The sequence below is a fragment of the Centropristis striata genome, chromosome 12 (assembly GCF_030273125.1).
Source record: "Centropristis striata isolate RG_2023a ecotype Rhode Island chromosome 12, C.striata_1.0, whole genome shotgun sequence".
Lineage (NCBI taxonomy): Eukaryota > Metazoa > Chordata > Actinopteri > Perciformes > Serranidae > Centropristis > Centropristis striata.
Window position 1 is genome coordinate 30,745,204 of NC_081528.1, and position 20,485 is coordinate 30,765,688.

The 20,485-nt window shown below is 39.8% G+C and overlaps 1 protein-coding gene across 2 annotated transcripts; it reads left to right on the top strand.

Annotated features, from left to right (window-relative positions):
* The first annotated feature begins 11,912 nt into the window (after positions 1 to 11,912).
* LOC131981995 (neuronal acetylcholine receptor subunit non-alpha-3-like) lies at positions 11,913 to 19,467 on the top strand. 2 transcript variants are annotated; one of them, XM_059346551.1, is made up of 6 exons: positions 11,913 to 12,112; positions 13,639 to 13,790; positions 16,121 to 16,165; positions 16,757 to 16,866; positions 17,664 to 18,579; positions 19,165 to 19,467. In XM_059346551.1, exons 1-6 carry the CDS (start codon positions 12,049 to 12,051, stop codon positions 19,327 to 19,329), a joined length of 1,452 nt encoding a protein of 483 aa, XP_059202534.1. In that variant the 5' UTR covers positions 11,913 to 12,048; the 3' UTR covers positions 19,330 to 19,467. The 2 variants fall into 2 exon arrangements, with proteins under 2 accessions (XP_059202534.1, XP_059202533.1); XM_059346550.1 differs by lacking the exon at positions 11,913 to 12,112 and having other exon boundaries at positions 13,607 to 13,790.
* The last annotated feature ends 1,018 nt before the right edge of the window (positions 19,468 to 20,485 follow it).

Genomic DNA, 20,485 nt, shown 5'->3' on the forward strand with positions numbered 1-20,485 from the left:
AACTTGACTTTTCTTTAATTAATTACCCGGGCGCAGTAATGTGCTGCCCACTGCTCCTTGCATGGTGTGTTCACTTGTGTGTAAAAAAGGATGGGTTAAATGCAAGGGTTGAATTTCCCCATTGTGGGATTAATAAAGTAATCTTCTTCTTCTTCTTCTTAATTGATCTGCCTTTTAAAAGGTATAAATATTGTTATTTTTAATCAAACAAATCAAAAATGAAAACAAATGTTTTAGGGGTGGTCAGGTGTTCTCATGGATGAATTATGAATGGGCCTAGTCAGAAGTGTCAGGGTCCCTTCTCGTCTTCTCCTGCAAAATGTCAAAAGGACAAGAGCCGACCACAAAAAAAATGCAAAATGACCGTTTGGTGTGGTCACGAGACACAAATGACAACAAAGTGACACAAAACAACCAAAAATGTCACAAAATGAAAAAAAAGTCACATAATCACTCCAGGGAAACACAAATGATGGCAAAAAGACATAAAACTATGAAAATAACAACCAAAAGTAAAAACAAAATGAATACAAAGATACCAAACAGCAAAAAAAAGGAGACACTCTCAACTTATCTTATAAAAGCAAAACATTCCCTCAGATATTCAATTATTATTATTATTATTCATAATTTTTATATTCCAAACATATTTTTTATTACACCTTTTGGGAGACATATTTGAGAAAATTATTTTTTATAAAAAAATATTTTATAAGCATCTCATCAGTTTCAGGGTGAACTGTTTAGTTTACTGTGCTGCAAACTTGAGAAACAGTTCTGTCACACAGTCACACACACTGACGCGCGTTGGGTGAAGTGGCCAAAGCAACAGCACAGCAAAGCATTTTTCCTTTGAAGCTCCCCTCTTTCTCTGACTTATCCTTCTTTTCCTCTATCAAAGGTCACGGGTGAGTCTGAATGTGCCTGTCAGCACACACACACACACACACACACACACACACATACTGAAAGTTCAGGGTGGTGGAGACAGTCCTCTCTCCCTCCAGCCAAATTGGAGTCTGACTTGGACTTTGAATTGGTCCACCCTCTGGCTCTCAACAACCACTCGCACTTAATCCCTACTAGCGAGTCCTGAATGAGCGTGTGCACAGTTGTGTGTGCGTGTGTGTGTGTGTGTGTGTGTGTGTGTGTGTGTTCAAGTGGGTGAGAGAAAGATTACATGTCACCTGAGGAGGTAAGAGTGAGAAACAGACAGAGGGAGAGTGTGGGATCGTGACAGTGTGCATCCATATGTGCACTCAGAAGCAGCTACATGAGGATTATGGGAAGGATGGAGTCTAGTTATAAATATGGAGATGCAGCTGCAGCCGTACAACAGAGTATCCCATCAGTCTCAGTCTGCTTCCTGACAGGGTCACATCAGCGCCTGGCTGCCACAGAATGAAGAGATCAGCCAGAGAACCAGCTACTCCAGCTATATTTGGACTGTATTTCTGTGATGCAATTTTCCTCACTGGCTCTCCACAGACATATTGGGTTGCCCTTCAAACTTAAACTAAACAGGGAACTAAATAGTGCACAAACCTGATTATGTTACTTTGTCATATCGGACCCCGATCCTCCAAAACAAAAGCTTTTCTCTGTGTTACTTTATTATTAACATTTCGAGAAAGACACACCGATCAGCTGCCACTAGAAAGCTTCAGCCACTTTTGCTGTGAATTTTTAATCGTGTCAGTTTGCTACTTTAAAGCTGCAGATTTTTCTTGAATTGTTGGACTTGAAGTAGTGGCAGTCAGAGCAAAGCAGAGCACAGCAAAGCACTGGGTGCTATATTGAGGGATAATACATTATTAAGCCAGCCACATGGATGAATATTTTACATGATTCTTCAGTGTTGATGCTGACTGTTAGCATCCGGCTCCTGGATAGCAGGACTCCAGGATGACGGACATCCTGCAGCGCATGGGTTTGTCGGACCTTGTTTCATTCGTTTTTTGGAAAATCTTTGTAGGAGAAAAATAAATGACAGTTTTCTTACATGCTAATCTTTTTTTCTGTAATTATTTAAAACACTGTGTGAATGAAATACTGACCTTATTCTTTCCCCTCTCTCATCATACTTTCTGTCTAATTACAGTCTTTTTTGGAGACCTCGTCTGCCAAGAAGCCAGGCACTGATGAGGGCACTTCTGCAGTGGAGTGCTGCAGCATGCTGTGAAAAGTTAGGGCGGGGTTGAAGGGTGACATGGGGGCATACTGCATAACGCTGGATGGTGAATAAGGGTAGTCTCTAGTGTCGTCAGGAGCAGAACGGTACGTGCCGGCGGCCAGTCGACCGTGGATAAGTAAAAGAGACTCTCTTCTAAATAATTCATTCCAATGGGAGCCTTCTGAATACAGGCACACACACACACACACACACACACACACACACACATGCAGGGTCCTCTCATACACATAAATGGTTGCTTCTTGAGGTAGAAGACTGTCTGCAACACACACTCACACATGCTCACAAAGAGCAGGCTTCTAATTTTACTTTCTGATGAATATTTATAGATGGATGAGAAAACATTGTCTTGGAATTAAGAAAGAGCATTTTGGTGGAACAACAGAAAATGCTTCTGGCACTTTTTGGGATTTGGGAGCAAACATCTGAAAAAAATTAAACTTTTAGACAAAACATACTTTAATGTGCAATGTTGTTTTCTTGCCTTGGCCTGTACTGTTTGAACAGGAGAGGTAGGCAGCAGGACACATTTATTTTAAATCTGTTGAAAATAATAATAATAATAAGGGACACATTGATGCCCTTTATCAGCCTAAAAAGAGCTGTATGATATTAATTGCATGTTTCTGGTGTATTTGTCCCATAATGGCATTCAGTGCTGGTTTTGCTGTGTGGCCGAGCAGGAAAATGTACCTGTAGACAGAAATGTAACTTAGACCTATAATACATAACCTGCTTTTTTATGACAACTGAGACTCCATCGAGGAAGCATGATAAATCACGTAGAGCTGGAGTCCTGGTGTTTGTAAGTACAAAAACTACCTGCTGAGAGCTTTGCCAAGTCAAGAAAACAAAGAAAACACATACACACACGAACACACACACACACACACACACACACACACACAAACACGCACACTTATCTGTGTTATTTTCTTACTGTCTCTCATCATGTTCAAATGTGTGCCACCAAATAGAAGGAAACAGACCAGCAGGATTCCTGGTGCTCTATAAACAGAAAATCAGCAGCTTGGACAGGGCCAGCAGAGATCAGCCCTGTTGGTGCCGTTTCAGCACTTCGAACCGCAGCTGGAGCAGAACAGAGCAGAACCATGAAATCTCACATCACCTGTGAGCGCTGTGACACAGCTGCTGTCCATCAACAACTGTCGCTTTGGATAAAAAGAGAAGCAGGAAGGCAGTCTAACAGCTACTGCACTGGTTAGATTCCCTCCAATTCAGACCTGCTAAATCTCTAAAGAGACATTTGTTAACACAACAACTCAAAATAAAATAAATCACTTTTGCTTAAACACATTTTCTAAAATAATTTAATTAATGTTTAAGGTAATCGTCCACACAAAACTGCCTAAACTTCAGGTGATGGTCAATACAAAACATGAAAAAGCATCAAGTCAAGACAGTTAAGATAACCCCTCAAACACAACAAACAGCACAATGTCTAGAGAAGCTTTTCAAACATCTCCGGACATATAATCCAGTCCTCCATTTGCTCAGTATGTTGCAGCAGTTTTAACAAATATACTGTAGCTTAATATACTACGTCTGGAGACCATAGACACTCAAGGCTTTCTATATGTTTTTAACTTTTCTTTTTTACATACACGGTTGCTCAAAAAGTTGGAATACATTTTTTTTTTTACCTCTTTCCATGAAATGATGTGACAATGGAATTTCTTCTTTAGAGATAGAGTAACAAATCAATCTCTTCCAAATGTATCACAATGAAAATAAAACCACAATTAACAGAGGACTGTGTCTGAAAACAATACTATTCCAACTTTATGGGCGACCATGTATGTAATAAAAAAAAAATATATATTTTAAATGCTGGGTAAACTATCGTAAAGTTAGTCATTTTTCCTCGTCGTGAAGTCATGTGAGAAAAACATTTTCTAACAGAGGGTGAAAGTATTCCTTCAACATGATCTGGTGGAGGAAAAAGCAATGATTCAAGATTCATTTAAAACACACACACACACACACACACACACACACACACACACACACACACACACAGCATTTTATATGAAGAAACACAGACAGACATTGTGTCAATTAAATGATGTCATTGTCCGTCTTCTCATGATGAACAGCAGTTTAACTACTTTTTGGGGCCAGAACAACTGTTTCTGTTGCATTTCCCACTATAATTTGGTGTCATTCAACTATCCATGTGCTCATAACATTGTGTGTTAGGAACCTACCCGAGGATGCAAATACAATGTGAAAGCTTCTGCCAAGAGCTCAGTGGAGTCAAGACTTTTCTGATGCCATCGCTGAAGCTTCATGTGAATGTGACACACTGCATATGTGGGTGCGTGACAGAAGGTGCCTCATTATCTGTCTGTCTTGTCCAGAGGCGATTGAACGTTACACAACATTTCTGTGGCTCTTGATGAGAAATGGAGACTGATTTCTCCCGGGACAGAAAGCACTGTGAACTCCTCATGGGCACTGACACACAGAGACAGACACACAGAGACGAAACACACACCCAGCCGTCCTCTTTGTTGACACCCCAGGGTGCAAAGCCCTGAGCAGTAACCACATCAGTGAGGCACATATACATACATGTCTGCATAAGGATATACACAGACAGACAGACAGACAGACAGACAGACAGACAGACACAAAGACACAGACACACACAGATACACACACACACACACACACACACACACACACTCAGCGTATGCAGGCCGATAAAGCAGAAAAAGAAAAAAATATGCAAATGCAGATTTACATACGTACATATTGCACATATACCAACACAGGTGGGCAGTCATAGTTTTGCATATGTGCACATGAATAAACACACACACATGCATAGAGACACTCATGCTCATATGCACACACACAGATAAGACACACACACACACACACACACACACACAGAGCACAGCTGACTCACATCTGATGACAACATCTTTGCTGTGCCAGAGTTCATTCACTCTCTCTCAACTGGCTCTGGACTGAAGTGTACTGACACACACACACACACACACACACACACACACACACACACACACACACACACACACACTATGCTTCACAACATGCAGAGCTATATGCGGATGGTATTATAACTGCAATATTATCAATGATGTCTCTCAAAGGGTTCAGTCACGGTGCATACATACATCAGATGCGGGAGGGCACAATTACATCACATACATCAGCACTGAGAGCTGTCGGAGGTCTTGATTGCTGCCTGCGAAGATGTCATGTTCATTAAAAAAAATGTTTGGAAATTGTTGGGCCAATCAACTAAATCAAGCTGACATTTGCTTTTCAACCTAACATGGATAAATTCATCTTGGCAGCTTTTTTATTCTTCAGTTTGGACGGTGCATTTCATAAAAGGATGTTTCTTTATTTAAGAGAATTGTTTTTTGAGTTTTACTTTGTTTTACTTGCTCACAATGATAGTTATGATCAAGGCATTAAGCGTCAGTTTCCAGCTGCCTGTGATCAGCTTGTTAACTTCTCCCTGCTGACACACCTGCCTCTCATCTACTCATCATCTGCAGTACCCGGCTCTCCACTCACTCTTTGCCAGATTGATGTACCGACCACACCATTAGGTACTCAGCTAAAATGCCAGTGCTTTATGAGCTCACCTCTTGAAACTCTTTGTGTTGGCTCAGGATCACCTACCCTGTGGATTATTGTCAACTGCTGGCCTGCACCCAATTCCTCTCTGCCTCGGTCCCGTCTTTCGTTCCCTCTGCCACAATCGGCTGTCACCACTTCAGCTCTTCCCCTTCCTGGATTCCCCTTCAGTCCCATCTGCCTTCAGCTGCAAGTTACTAAAAAAAATGGGTAACGCTTTATATTAAGGCCCTTGTAATAACCATTAATTAACAAGTAATAAGGCCCTTGTAAGTCCTTACAAGATGCTTATTAACATTATTGTGTGTTTATAAGCTTATATAAGTGTTAATAATGGCATTACAAACACCCATGACCCACCCATTATGTCTTTGCCATGCCTTTATTAATCTTATTTTGTTTGCTTATTGATATTAAAATATACTTTATTGCTCATCTATTATAAGTTAACTATAAGTTAACTATGCTTTTTGCAACTACCGGATCTAAAGCGAGAACAATGCCTTATTACTTGTTAATTAATGGTTATTAAGGACCTTATTATAAAGCGTTACCAAAAAATGTCCTGCTCTCGGGTCCCCTTGTGAACGTAACAATTATAATGTTAACATGATGTTTAGGAATCATTTTAGCATGTCAGCATTTGCTCATTCGCACCAAAAGCAGATGTGAGGCCGTTTGGAATTTAGTTTTTCAGGTATTTGGTCATAAAACAAAGTCGAGACCCCTTTACAGCCAATATCATTGTGTGTGCATGTTGGCGAAAAACGTCTAGATATTTTATGTTTGCTTGTAAGAATCAATAATCCAACATCTTACTCAAGTTCTACAGATAAATGCTGCTTCAGAGCGACTGGAGGCGGCTATGGCTGCAAGCTAATGACTACCACTGGACTGAGGACACGTGAAAAATGGTTCTGTTTGTAGAGCCCATTTTAAAGTCAATAAACTTATCATCAAAGTATTTGATATTTTGTACATAATGTAGTTGTAAGCATCTAGTGATTTGCTTGTAATTTTCACGCTGACTTACGCACTTTATTTATTCAATAAATATGTGAATATATCTGGTTACTGAATGAAGCTTGATAACCTCTTCTGCCCACTCATGACTAGAACACAAATCTGGAAGTCTGTCACAATGTGTCAAAGTCAGTTTGTTTCGGTTGCATTTGTAATCTTTGTTGGTTCATGTTCTTACATAGCTGGACAAGCCATTACAATCTCTGTCTTGAATCTATCAAAGACACACACCATTATATTTAATATGGCTGTTGCACATGATTATTGCTCCTTAGTCATTCCTACAGTACGTTATCTGAAGGAGACAGCATTGTAACTCTGTCTGACCGGCTTAAGTTTCAAACAATCAGTGGCCTTTTTCTTCCGATCGCGTGCGTCAGACGAAGATAAAGGAAAATCAGAGTGAGACGTCTGGATTCAAGTATCATGTTAAAGGTCAATAAATATTTTGTGTGCGCGTGTCTGCTGAGTGACAAAGCTCAGATTGCTGCTAACCAGCAGTCACAGACATTGAACTCTCTTATAATTAACACTTGACCCTTAAAGTCCCAGAATGCACTGGTCTCATGCTGAGTGGCCACTTTCTCCTAATCCACTTTTCTTTATTTCTCCCCATGTTCTTCTCTCTTTTGGGAGTTTTGACAAAATCTGCAGTGACTTTTTTTCCTCTGATGAATCTTTCCGTCTATGCAGTTCTTTGATACGTTAAGATGATTAAAATATCAAATGACTGAAGTCTTGCATCATTTATGAGTGGAGATTTTTGCATCTGATAACTTGAAAGTTTGACTAATTTTGAAAAAGTTTCCTCAAAAAGCTACTTCAATCAATACAACAAAGCTCAGTGGGTTATCAGGGTTTAAGTGCTAGTGCTAGCATTAGTGGGCTAATAGTATTAGCATGTGTGGGACCACTAACTTTCCATTTTACTTTGAAGCTTGTGTGAGATTTGATTCCCTTTGCTGTACCCCACTCCCGCCTTTATCACTCGTTTTTAAAAAATCCTCGAAATAACAAACAGATTAAGATTAAAACCGTGGGCCTTTGGGGACAGGGCTGTTTCCGCTATTAAATATTTTTGCACCAAGTAAAATTATGCAGACTTTAATTATGAGCTCAACAACCGGCTGAGAAAACAAAAACAACACTGACACACACAAACAAACTCTGACGTGTGGCAAACACACACATACACACACACACACACACACACAGATGCAGATGCAGAAAATGTATTCTCCTTTCACTTTCTGTCTTCTGTGTCCCACACACACATTACCTAACACATACACATGCACACACACCGTGCAGCTGCCCACAGTTGTCTGGGAAGGGACCGGCAGGTTTCCAGCCCGCGAGAATTTATGTTTCCGAATGATTAGAGGCGAGGCGGACGGGACCGTCTCAGAGGCAGCAGCTGCCCGCCCCACAGCTCCAAGTGGAGCAGAAAATCAGGATAATTTCGTTGTGATAATCAGCCTCCCGTTATCCCCGTCACTTCACCCCATGGAGGAGGAGAGAGGGAGTGTGTGACATACAGAGAGAGAGAGAGAGAGAGAGAGAGAGAGAGAGAGAGAGAGAGAGAGGGAGGATAAAAATACAAAAGAGAAAATGTGCTTCATGCCTGGTTAGCTTTAGAAAACATGCATGTGTGTGAGTCGGAGTGTATGTTAGAGGCTGTGTGTTTAAATTTTGTCCACGTTCATCTTACTGTACTCCGGAGGAACTGTATTCATTATCATATTCCTCTCTCAATTTCTTCACTTTTATTCCACCCAGATCACAAAATCTAGCACTGCAGATGTTGTGGTTTTGCTTTTATTTGTTCAGGTTTTAAGATATGTGGCAGAGGTTCCTTCCTGGCTTTGAAAACTCTACATCTTTCCAGAAACTGTGTCCCATTTACTTTGGATAATCCACAGACTTCACTTTCAACAGTTTTTACTGGAACTGGAACTAGAAACTCCCAAAGAAAACTATTCACAATGAACTCTGCAGACTTCCAGAGTCACACGGAAATTGCTTCCTGTCAGGGTCTCAATTTATTTTTCCTCCCCTGCTTCTAACAGCACAAAGTAAATTCTGCTCACCTTCACTGTGCTGGTGAGGCTTTCCTGTTTATAGAGCAAGGGCTGAGTATGAACACCAGTGAGTGACTGTGAGAAGATATTTGCTGTATTTGACCAAAAATGTATTGGATCACAATTGTGACTTCACTTTTAAGGTAAAACTATGAAGGGGAAAACAAATATTAAAGAAGTGATGCCAGCAACATGCAAAGTAAGACATGCACAGTCCAAGCGGTCATTTTTGTGTCTCTACTCATGTTTGTATGACATTTAGTGAAACTAAAAGATTTGTGTTTGGCCCAACATCAGTCCTGGACTCATGACAACCATCATTTGACCCTAATGCAGAGTCATACATCATGCACGTGCAGGTGTATGTTGGATTGCAAAAATTAGATTGAGTTATTTCTTGTATTGAATACTGCTCAGCTCATAAACATTAAACTGTAAAGCTTATCTATTTCTATCAACTGCGTGTTTCTCACCTAAACTTAACATTTTGTGCTCTCTCTCAGAAGTCAGTTGGTAGCATGGTACAGATTTCTCAGTACACAGTTCTTCATCAAAAGTGTTGTTGTTCTCAGCTGTGATTTATAAACCACCATTGCCATCAGTGTGTTTGCGTGGGGGTGATGTTAATGAGTTTATGTTGCTCTCAGCGCTCTTTTTCTGTTCTCTTCTTCTTTCTTTGTGTGTGAATCAGACCTTCTGTTGTCTTTTTCTTGTCCTTTATACAGATCGCTCCATGCAGTGTCACCCACTTTAGGCTGATTGGGTTTTTTGTGTTAAAAGGAAAAAAATGCTGATTTAAAAAACATGATAGAAAGTGTTACATAATTGTGATGCAGCATTTGGTCGCTCGACCTGCTGAACTGACAACAACACCTCAGCAAGAGATACGATGTGGTGTTTGGTTTCCCATGAGTCTGTGCAAGCTGCTGGTCACTACTCTCACATTTGCTCCATCAATAGGTGCAATACATGAATAGAGAAAAGAAATGCATCATGGGATAGATAATGCTCTTATGACTGACTGAGTGTCTCACACTGGAAACATCTGGCTGTGAAACAGAGTGTGCTGCTGAGCTGGTTCACTGATCGGACACACAATAGTGACACACCTACACAAAAGTGCACATATGGATGCACACTGTCACGATCCCACACTGTCTCTCTGTCTGTTTCTCAGTCTTACCTCCTCAGGTAACATGTAATCTTTCTCTCATCCTCTTGAACACACACACACACACACACACACACACACACACACACACACACACAGAAACGTGCACACGCTCATTCACATGGACAGAATTCCTCAGAAAAAGTACCTTTGACACTGTTAAATAATGCACAGCTGCATTTGTAAGTAAAATGTTAGAAGATGAACTTCACTTTAAAGGTTTTATGGACTGTTAAATAAAATTTTTGTCAGGTAGCGGACCAGAGGTGAGACTCAAGTCACGAATATGATTAAACTTTACCTTACATAATCATAAAAGACTTCAATCAATGCCTCGTGGCTTCTTTTGGACTGGAGTCTTTTGACTTTGAAATTCTTCATACCCTCCTCAAAGAAAAATATTTTAAAAGTGTGTTATACTATGGGCTACTCTGACACTAACCCTTTTTATAATTATGTTCAGTCACAAAACTTGTTTCAAACACACATTTTAAAAACTTTTCAGGATTTTTGTAAATTCAATATATTATTACTCCTTAAATTAGCATTACATTTATGACTTGTTTAGCACTCAAAACTCAAAGTTTAGGACTTGAGAATATTGCATACATGCCACAATCAGTAACAGCAAACATGATTCTAGCTAAAGTATTCACACTAGGCCTAGTAAATGGATATCATGAATGTTCCATGGGAAAACATGGTAAATTAAAACACATAAACCACGATATTTGTAATATTTGTAATAATCCTTTTCCATTGCATGCCTGTTCTGTAATCTGCAAATCACAGATTAATGTGCAGCTCGAGGGGATCTTTTAAATAACAGAAAAGGCCTCTTCAGTCATGCACTCTAATAACATGATGCTGTCCTGGTTAGTGCTCCTGTTAGCGCTCTCCAGTGGACGAGCAGTGACACTGACATGACATACACAGCTGATAGCAGCCTACAGCTGCTAATTAGACTGTGGGCTAGATTTTATTACTGAGACATCCAGCCCTCTACAGAGACCACGGTAAAACGGTCGAAGGACATCCAGCCTTTGCTACATGTCACTACAATGACAAGATAATTTTAGTCAAGTCACGTCAAGTATAGCTTAATTTTTCCCAACTTGAGCAATTTGGTTTCAGTCTAGGTGTATAAAAGACATAAAAAACAACACATTCCAACACACATACATACAACATATCACGGCCTCAATATATATATATATATATATATATATATATATATATATATATATATATATATATATATATATATATATATATATATATATATATATATATATAAACAAAACAAAACAAAAACAAGAGTGCAACAGAAGGCAATTCCAGGTGAAGTGTCAACCACATAGGTCTCCAACATCAACATTCTGAAAAAAGGAAACAATGCAAATGCCACAAAAGTCATTATATGTGGGAAAGTTCCTTCGAGGCTTCAAAACGTGCAAATTACCGTTCGAAAGTACAAATCCAGACCTTAAATAATCCTTTAAGATAAAGAAAATTAAAACACTTTTTTGTTACTGTAAAAAAACAAACACTCGTGAGCAAACCAGCAACACTACAGAGATTTAATAAAAAATAAAATCTTAATGTCTCAGAGCGGTTTCAAACTCAACGCCTCAGCCCCACCCGGGCTTCCCTCGGCCCTCCCCCTCCCTCCCCCTCCGGAGAGCTGCTCCGCTGGACGCCGCTCCCCGTGACGCCTCCACCGGAGTCACAGCACACGGACGCCGGCCACATGCGCCCTCACACCGGGTCCCTGCTCTCTGTCAAGCTGCAGCAGAGGGCTTGTTTTCCCGCATTCTTTTGAGCACAACCGAGGGGAACCTCGGTGCCTTTGTTATCTCGGTGTGTGTACTCAAGTCCTCTCCAGCTGAACGATAGTAGCACGAGGCTGCAGGAGCGCGCAGTCGGACCGGGAGGAGAACATCATGAAGTTGGTCCTGCTCCTCCTCCTCCTCCTCCTCTGCCCGCTGTGCCTCGCTGACAACCATGGTAAGACAACTCTGAATCTTAATTAATGCTATTCGAGTATCCACTACTATCGTTTCTGCTTGGAGAGACGGACCATGTGGTGCAACATTCACGACTAAAATATTAAAATCAGCTCCGCATCACCTCTGGTGACCTCGTCATCCTCAAAGTAGCCTACCACAGACTCATTTAATGCTTATCCAAAAGTTTTGACTTTTGACTTCTTGAATTTCGCGTTTATTACTTTTCCCATATCTCATTATATTTCTGTCATTCTCATTTTGCAGGGTACTTCTAGTTGGAACAAACATTTCCACCTTTTCTTCTCCGAAAACAACATTTTTGAGAGTTTTGTAATTGCAATGACAATAATGAAAATGGAGAATTTTAACAAAATTAATCAGATGTTGTCAGAGTTATTTGTATTGCACTCCTGCATCAACCAGATGAGATTTTAAGCAGCACATCAGTTGAAGAAAATGTGTTGGGGGCCCATATCTGTTTGTGCTAAAGCTGATTGGTCATCATATAAACAGGAACACAGGTGTCAGATGTCAGTGTCCAGCTCACAGCAACTCTGAGTCCTTGAAAACACATACACACACACACACACACACACACACACACACACACACACACACACAGGGGATCCAATAGGACTAAATGCCCTCTAACATTGTGGTTTTATGTTTGCATTGTGGATTCTTTACACTCATTCACCCATGAGTCCACTCAGACAGATGTGAACCCAGAGGAGAAACCAGCAGCAGGTTAAAGGTCCACACTTCTTCTCACCGCACACACCAACTTCTGCACTTGACGCTTCCTCTGTCAGACATTATAGATGTTGTCAATATTACTGTCTCTGTCCCTCCAGAGACATCATATCGCCTCAGGCTGACTGATGTGCTCGGCTTATGTTTCCTCTGTCCCCTCCCCCTCCATTTGTAGCACAATGTAGAGCTGCATCATTCCCTCCTCATCCTCTCTCTTCGTCCAATTTATCTACAATACACAGCTGCAGGACGGAAGTTTTGATTGCTGAGATTTTCTCGTGAAATGTCCATATATTTTTATACACTGTTTTACATATTCTGCTGATTCACATAATGAAACACAAGTCAGGATTTACCAGTCCATTTCAGTTTCAGAAGGGTTACTGCCAATAGTAAAGAAACATATTTTCAAAGTTCTAACCTTCCTTCCTTGCACAAAAAGCTTTTATTTAAAGGTCACATTATGAGGAAGAAGATGTCAAGGTGCTGCTGCTGGCAAACCAAGAATAGTTTATTCTCCGACTACATCTTCCAGAAGTAGCTGAAAACCTCTGCAAAGACCTACTTAAAAGACAACAGAATCACTCATGTGTTTTCAGAAATTTTAAATATAATACATGGGAAAAGAAGTCAACATTAACTCCAGTAATTAGAGGACAGTTGTATGCTATTGTCTGTTTCTATTTTCCACTGGCTGTAACAGTCTGTTTTTGTCTGTGAGAAAGCTTTCCTCTATTCTACTCTATTCCACATTGTTTTTCTTTGTTCCAGCTCCAAGTGAGTTTGTGTCCTTAGCGGAGATGGAGGACGCCCTGCTGAAGAACCTTTTCCAAGGCTACCAGCGCTGGGTCAGGCCCATCCTGCATGCCAACGACACTGTTCGGGTACGCTTCGGACTCAAGATCTCCCAGCTGGTTGATGTGGTGAGAGCACAATTGCATTCACAACAACTTCTGTATTTCTGATTAGTAGTTTTGATTCCAGAATTGGATGTAAACTACAAGCACACATTAGGCTTTCAACCAAAAACTTCACATTTTTTAAGATCCACTCATGATCCTTTAGTGCAGCTGGTTTTTAGACTGACTAAAGAAGCCAATCACATTTAAATGTATTCAATTATTTGAAGAATATCAGTCATACCAGCCACATCATCACGTTTAAAATATTTTCCTGAATGTTACAGCATCGGCTTTGGAGCTACTTAAGGAGGAATGTAGTTAGAAATCCAATACTTTCTCCAGACAAAGACTTTATTTACATATTCCATATTTAAACTCCTCACAGCTCAGATCTGAAAGGAAAAAGGCTGGGGTTGTTCTATATATTCTTCTTGTTGGCATCAAATCACATGAAAAGACCCAAACCAACAATGAACAGATCCTACTAGCCAGTATTGTCTGTGAAGTCAAAACCTTATAAACCTCTTTTTTATGTACCATAGACCTCTATTTTTCTGCTTAAAAAAATGTATTAACTACAAAACCCATCAAATCTGTGAATATCTGTAAATAGTCTCCAGCAAAGGAAAAGTTGATTGCTTTTTTTCTAAAGTTTGCAGAAAACTACAGGGCTCAGCTGTTTTATTTTATTTTATTTATTTATTTTAAACTCCTTTGCCTCACTCTGGACACATGTTTTTTTGGCTCTTTGTATGATGTTATTTTTATTATTCAAATGTATATTTTAGGCAGATTTTTGAGGCAAATATTTTGGTCCTCTTCGGTCATAAAAGCAATTTTTTGTGTGTGGCTCCCTGGTTTAAAAACATTATATTGTAGATATAAAGTAACTGGTTTTCAAAGATTTTTGTCTTTATGGGGAAAACGTTTACACTGTAGTGATGCCAGAAATTAGGACTAACACATTTTGTTCATTTTATGGTGACTAACCACAACATTAATAAAGAACATTTCCAGCTTTATTCTTCAAAACAGATCATGACTTAACACACTTAGAAATAAAAGAAAAATAACAAAAAGAACCACAGTTAGATGCGGTTGATTCCTGCCATTATTCTTAGTGTTCAGCGAGCAGTGTCGCTGTCCGTGGTGCTGAAACCAAACAGGTCACTGGCAGCTTCACAGTGTGGAGCTTTTCGTGGTCCTGAAATAGATCTGGAACACTCTCTTCATATCTACAACCACACAGTCTCAGTCTCTGGAGTGTTCCTTTAATATTTCAGATGCTGCCTGTGATAGGTTGAGATGGTTTAGGTGTCCAAGAGGAGAAAACGGAGGATGCTAATGGACGAGCCGCTGTTCTCAGCTTAAAATATTTATCTCAACCAGTTTAGATTTAACTCTTCATCCTTCTACCTAACACGTGCTGGGCACTGATATAAAAAAAAAAAGAGCCCCCTTATGGCTCTGCAGAGAAGATTTAGTTTGATTTTGGAGGAGAGAGCTAACCAGAGACGCAGCAGATTGGCTACACTGTGAACGTCCCCTGAGTGTCTCTGTGCTGCGACTGAACATGGCTCTGTATTAGATTATGGTTCACCTCTGCTCTATGTGATCACCAAAACATCCAACTCAGTCTGACAGCTGAGGCCTGGTCTGAATACACTGAGCAGCTACTGCTTACTTCTCTCAAGTCTTTTGCTCTCTCAGTCTTCCCCCCCTTTCTTTCAAACTCACTTCCAGCCATGTGGAAATAAACCTGTGTTCACCATTCTCCATCTCTCTGTTCCTGTCTTCATCTATTTACCTCGTGCTGCATTTATATATCGCTTCAGCTTCAGGGTTCACTGCCCCCACCTCGGTTTTATGTTTCTTTTTTTTTCTTGTTTGCTAAGGAAGTGGCAGAGACAGGTAAATGAGATTCTATCCGATTTCATGCCCAAGGAAAAGATGATTTAGTTTACTTCCGACCAAGCTTCTCATCTAGTCCTCTAATCAAATCTAACATCGTGATGAACGTGCCCAGATCAGAACTGGTTTGTGCTGTAAACAAGTTACATCACATACAACGTGAAAAATGCAGTAGATTTAAACGCTGTGTCTGCTATTTTCCTAACTTTGCGCTCAAAAAGTGATACTCAGAAATGTCCTGAACAGAGCAAAACGAAAGATTTCCTTTTCCTATACACTGTTTTTTTAGGAAAGTTTGAAATATGGTGGTGTACAAATCCTTTGTGTAGTTTATAGACACATTTCATGATGATAATTCAAACCACTAAAATCTTGATTCTGGGGTCTTTCTACCATTTTAAAAGATTAATATTTTGTCTCTTGTCTCTTGTTTTTTTCAGGATGAGAAGAACCAGCTAATGACAACTAATGTTTGGCTGTGTCAGGTAAGCAAGATGCAAAATCAAAGTGAGACTTCTTAACAATCAATCTCATTCATATCCAAAAATCAATAAGAAGACCGATACAAATCTAGTTCAGCACAAGTTCCTGACCAACACCCTGACTGTGAAAAGTAAATACTTCTGATTTTATAACATAGTAAAGGATTTTTCTGTACTTTCAAAGAGAATGAACTTGAAATAACTGAATTTGACTAAAATTCATTCTTTTTTATTTGTAATAATTTAGGGAAAAAACTGTTGCACATGCAATAGGGCAGTAAACAATAAACTTATCATTATCCCCTATTAAACAAGCCCCTGTGAAAGGTTTGTTTAACTTTAGAAAGTCTTTGTAGTTTTTTATTATCAGGAAAATATGTTTGAGGATGAATAATGAATAATGATGCCTGTAAATGCAAAAAAAACTTCATTAGTATTGTTTATTAGGTTAACAACCTATCTCTTGCCTCACAGCAAGAGGGTCGCTGGTTCGATTCCAGCCTGCGGCTCTTCTGTGTAGAGTTTGCATGTTGTCCCTGTGTCAGCGTGGGTCTAACTGTATTGCATCCTGTATCCTGTGTTTGTGTCGACCAGGAGTGGACTGACTACAAGCTGCGATGGAATCCTGCAAAATACGGAGGAATCACTTCCATCAGAGTCCCCTCTGAAAATATTTGGCTCCCAGACATCGTCCTGTATGAGAAGTAAGACTCCTCTAATGTGCTGAGAACCAACTGACTGATGGTAACCTTCATGTGAAACTTACATAACTAAGACTCTGCTCGTATGAAAAGTACCACAACAACATTATTCATATATTTTTATATTGAATTGAATTTTTGAGATGTTACCAAACTCTAATCTTAGACTCTAAAACAAAGTTTATGTAATAAATTGCTACTCTCATTTAGTCCATTCATTTTCTGTTTCCATGTTGATTCTGTTTTTCATTCTAGATCATATTATTAGTGATTGCAGTAAGAATATAAAAATAACAAATATACATGTTGGCTTAACATTAACCCTTAATAGGGCACTCATTAAAATTCTTGCAAATTCCAAATTTCAACCCTAGAGAATATTGGAGGATATTACATACTGCCAGAATGTGTAAAAAAACATACGAAAATAATATTTTGAGAAAAACGTTTACGAGATAAAAGTGGCAAATCTACAAGAAAAAAATGCGTAGATTTATGAGATTTAAAGTGGTGAATCTGGGAGAAAAAAGTTGCTTTTTTCTCACTTTTTTCTCGTAAATCTGCCACTTTTTTCACGCAGATTTGCCACTTTAAATCTCTTAAATCTGCGACATTTTTTTTTGTAGATTTGCCACTTTAATCTAGTAAATTTGCAACTTTTTTCTCTAAATATTACCTGAACTTACCAAATATAGTTCTTTGCCTGATAAAGGGTTAAGATGGATTAAAAATCCAATATCAATACAACCACTACATACAGATATTCTGTAAATGTGATTTTCTGTTCCATGTTTCTCCAGTGCTGACGGGCGGTTCGAGGGCTCCCTGATGACCAAAGCCATCGTCAAGTTCAATGGTGCCATCACCTGGACACCACCTGCTAGTTACAAGTCCGCCTGCACGATGGACGTCACCTTCTTCCCCTTCGACCGCCAGAACTGCACCATGAAGTTTGGCTCCTGGACCTATGATGGCAACATGGTGGACCTGGTCCTGATAGACAACCAGGTGGATCGGAAAGACTTCTTCGATAACGGCGAGTGGGAGATCCTGAGTGCCACCGGGGCCAGAGGGAACAGGAAGGACGGCATGTACTCGTACCCCTTCATCACGTATTCCTTCATCCTGAAGAGGTTGCCGTTGTTCTACACACTCTTCCTCATCATCCCCTGTTTAGGTTTGTCCTTTCTGACCGTCCTGGTGTTTTACCTGCCCTCTGATGAAGGAGAGAAGCTGTCCCTCTCCACCTCTGTCCTCGTGTCGCTCACTGTGTTCCTCCTGGTCATAGAAGAAATCATCCCCTCCTCCTCCAAGGTCATCCCGCTCATTGGAGAGTACTTGCTGTTCATCATGATCTTTGTCACACTCTCGATCATCGTCACTGTCTTTGTGATAAACGTGCACCACCGGTCCTCGGCCACCTACCACCCCATGTCGCCGTGGGTTCGCACTCTCTTCCTTCAGAAACTGCCGAGGTTGCTCTGCATGCGTGGACACACCGACCGATACCACTACCCAGAGCTGGCTCCTGAAAGCCCCGAGCTGAAGTCTCGCTCCGGAGGCCGGAAAGGAGCGCAGAGGGCGAACAGCTCAGCGCACGGACAGACGACCTCTGAGGGGAAGGAGGACGAGGCCTGGGCGACCATGATGGACAAGGCTATCTACTCAGTCCGCTACATCAGCAGACATATCCGCAAAGAACACTTCATCCGCGAGGTGGGTTTAGCATGAAGCATAAAGAAGATTGAAGCAATCATTAGAATAGCTCTAAGAGCTTAAAGGGGTAGTTCTGATTTTTGAAGCGGGGTAGCATTAAAGTACTTATCCATAGTCAGTGTATTACCTACAGTAGATTGGTTTGAGCACGCCCCCCTTTTTGGAGAAGCAGGCGAGAGTTCTGGCAAGGGAGCAAAGCAATGTAGTGCTGTGAATGGGGCTGCAGCGAAACTTATGTTAGCCACGTAAAAAAGGTCCAGCATAAGAAATCTATGTCACCTTAAATGCACACTATATTTAGAATATTTTCAACGCTTAACCTTGCCATCAGATAGCCCTGCTTAAGTTTATGCAGGGGAAACTGAAGCTGTTATCTAGGCTCGCATCAAAGCCACCAGACTCCATTGACAAAAACAATAATTTTACCGTAAAGAAGACAGGGGTTTCTGGTCTACCACTGCATTGATAGTTTGAGTTGTATGTGTTATTGTGTGACTTTGGTGTTTAAAAAGGTTAGTTCGTATTCATCAAAGTCAAGCACTATGCTTATGAATCATCATACCATCTCTTTCTTCTATTTCCCAGGTCGTACAAGACTGGAAGTTTGTGGCTCAGGTGTTAGACAGGATCTTCCTGTGGGCGTTCCTCACCGTCTCAGTACTGGGCACCGTCCTCATCTTCACTCCAGCTATTTATATGTTTTTGAAAATCCCTCCACCAACTGCAAGTGAGGATCCACCTTCAAACTAGTAGCAAAAACACACGCTTTCACAGGCAACTGTTGACCCACCGTCAAGATAAAACATTTGTTACCGGTGAGCAACAGGAAGGCATCACAGGTGTTTTGTAAAGGACAACTTTATTTCTATGGTTTCTATTCTTGATCCGCTGTGTAAGATTGTTTTTTTTTTTTTTTTTTTTTACAAAGTTTATGCACAATGTTTTGGGTTTATTTAGATAGAAAAGACAATCTCAGTGAAATTGGTGCAGCCTGTGTCAAGTCATTCATCTTTTCACATTTTACACACAGTGGCTTTAAGAAGCATGCAGCTATCAGTAAGAAATATATTCAAGCTCAAATTAAATGAAACATGAAAAAGTAGTAAAAGGAGAACCCAATTTTGCGTAAAATTAAGATATTAAAAATGCACTACAAATTTAATGATTGGCTTGATTTATGCATTGAGTCAACTTCCTCTTTATTGTTTTATGTTTTTAGTGTCATTAATGTACATGGGGGACCATCTATAATTCCCAATGTCAAGCTATCACTTCCACAATGTGTTACTTTCATACACAACTACTAAGTTACTTAGTACCAACATCATGTGAACTACTTTACACATTCATAAGAGATTAACAACCTGTTACATGTTAGCATATAAATCTTTGAAAACGTTAGTATACATAAAACCATAATAAGCATTAATTTTGTGTTTTTTTCTTAAATACCATGTCCTTATCTTTTTCACCCTCTTCAAATACAAAATCTGCTATATTTTGCTCAATGCAGTACACAATATATAGTGAAATGAATAAATGAAGACTTATGCATATTTCTTTTTACACAATTACACAGTCCTCAAAAGAACAGTATTTGTATTGTTCCGATGTACTTTATGGCACTAATAAAGTTGTTTTAAATACATGATGTTTTATTTTTCCTATCTAATGTTATTATTTATTTATTTATTTATTATTTATATCTACCTATGACTTTCAGCTAAAAAACAGTCCAGTTGCACGCATGTCACAGATAATAAAGTCTTTAAAATATAGAGATGACATGGTGAGGTGACACCACCACCTGGTGGTAAACCAGAGATGTAGAAACATTTTTCCCCAGAATTGAAATAAATTCTTCTTTCCTCCTGTAAAGCTTTTGAATCAGATGTCATTAGAAAAG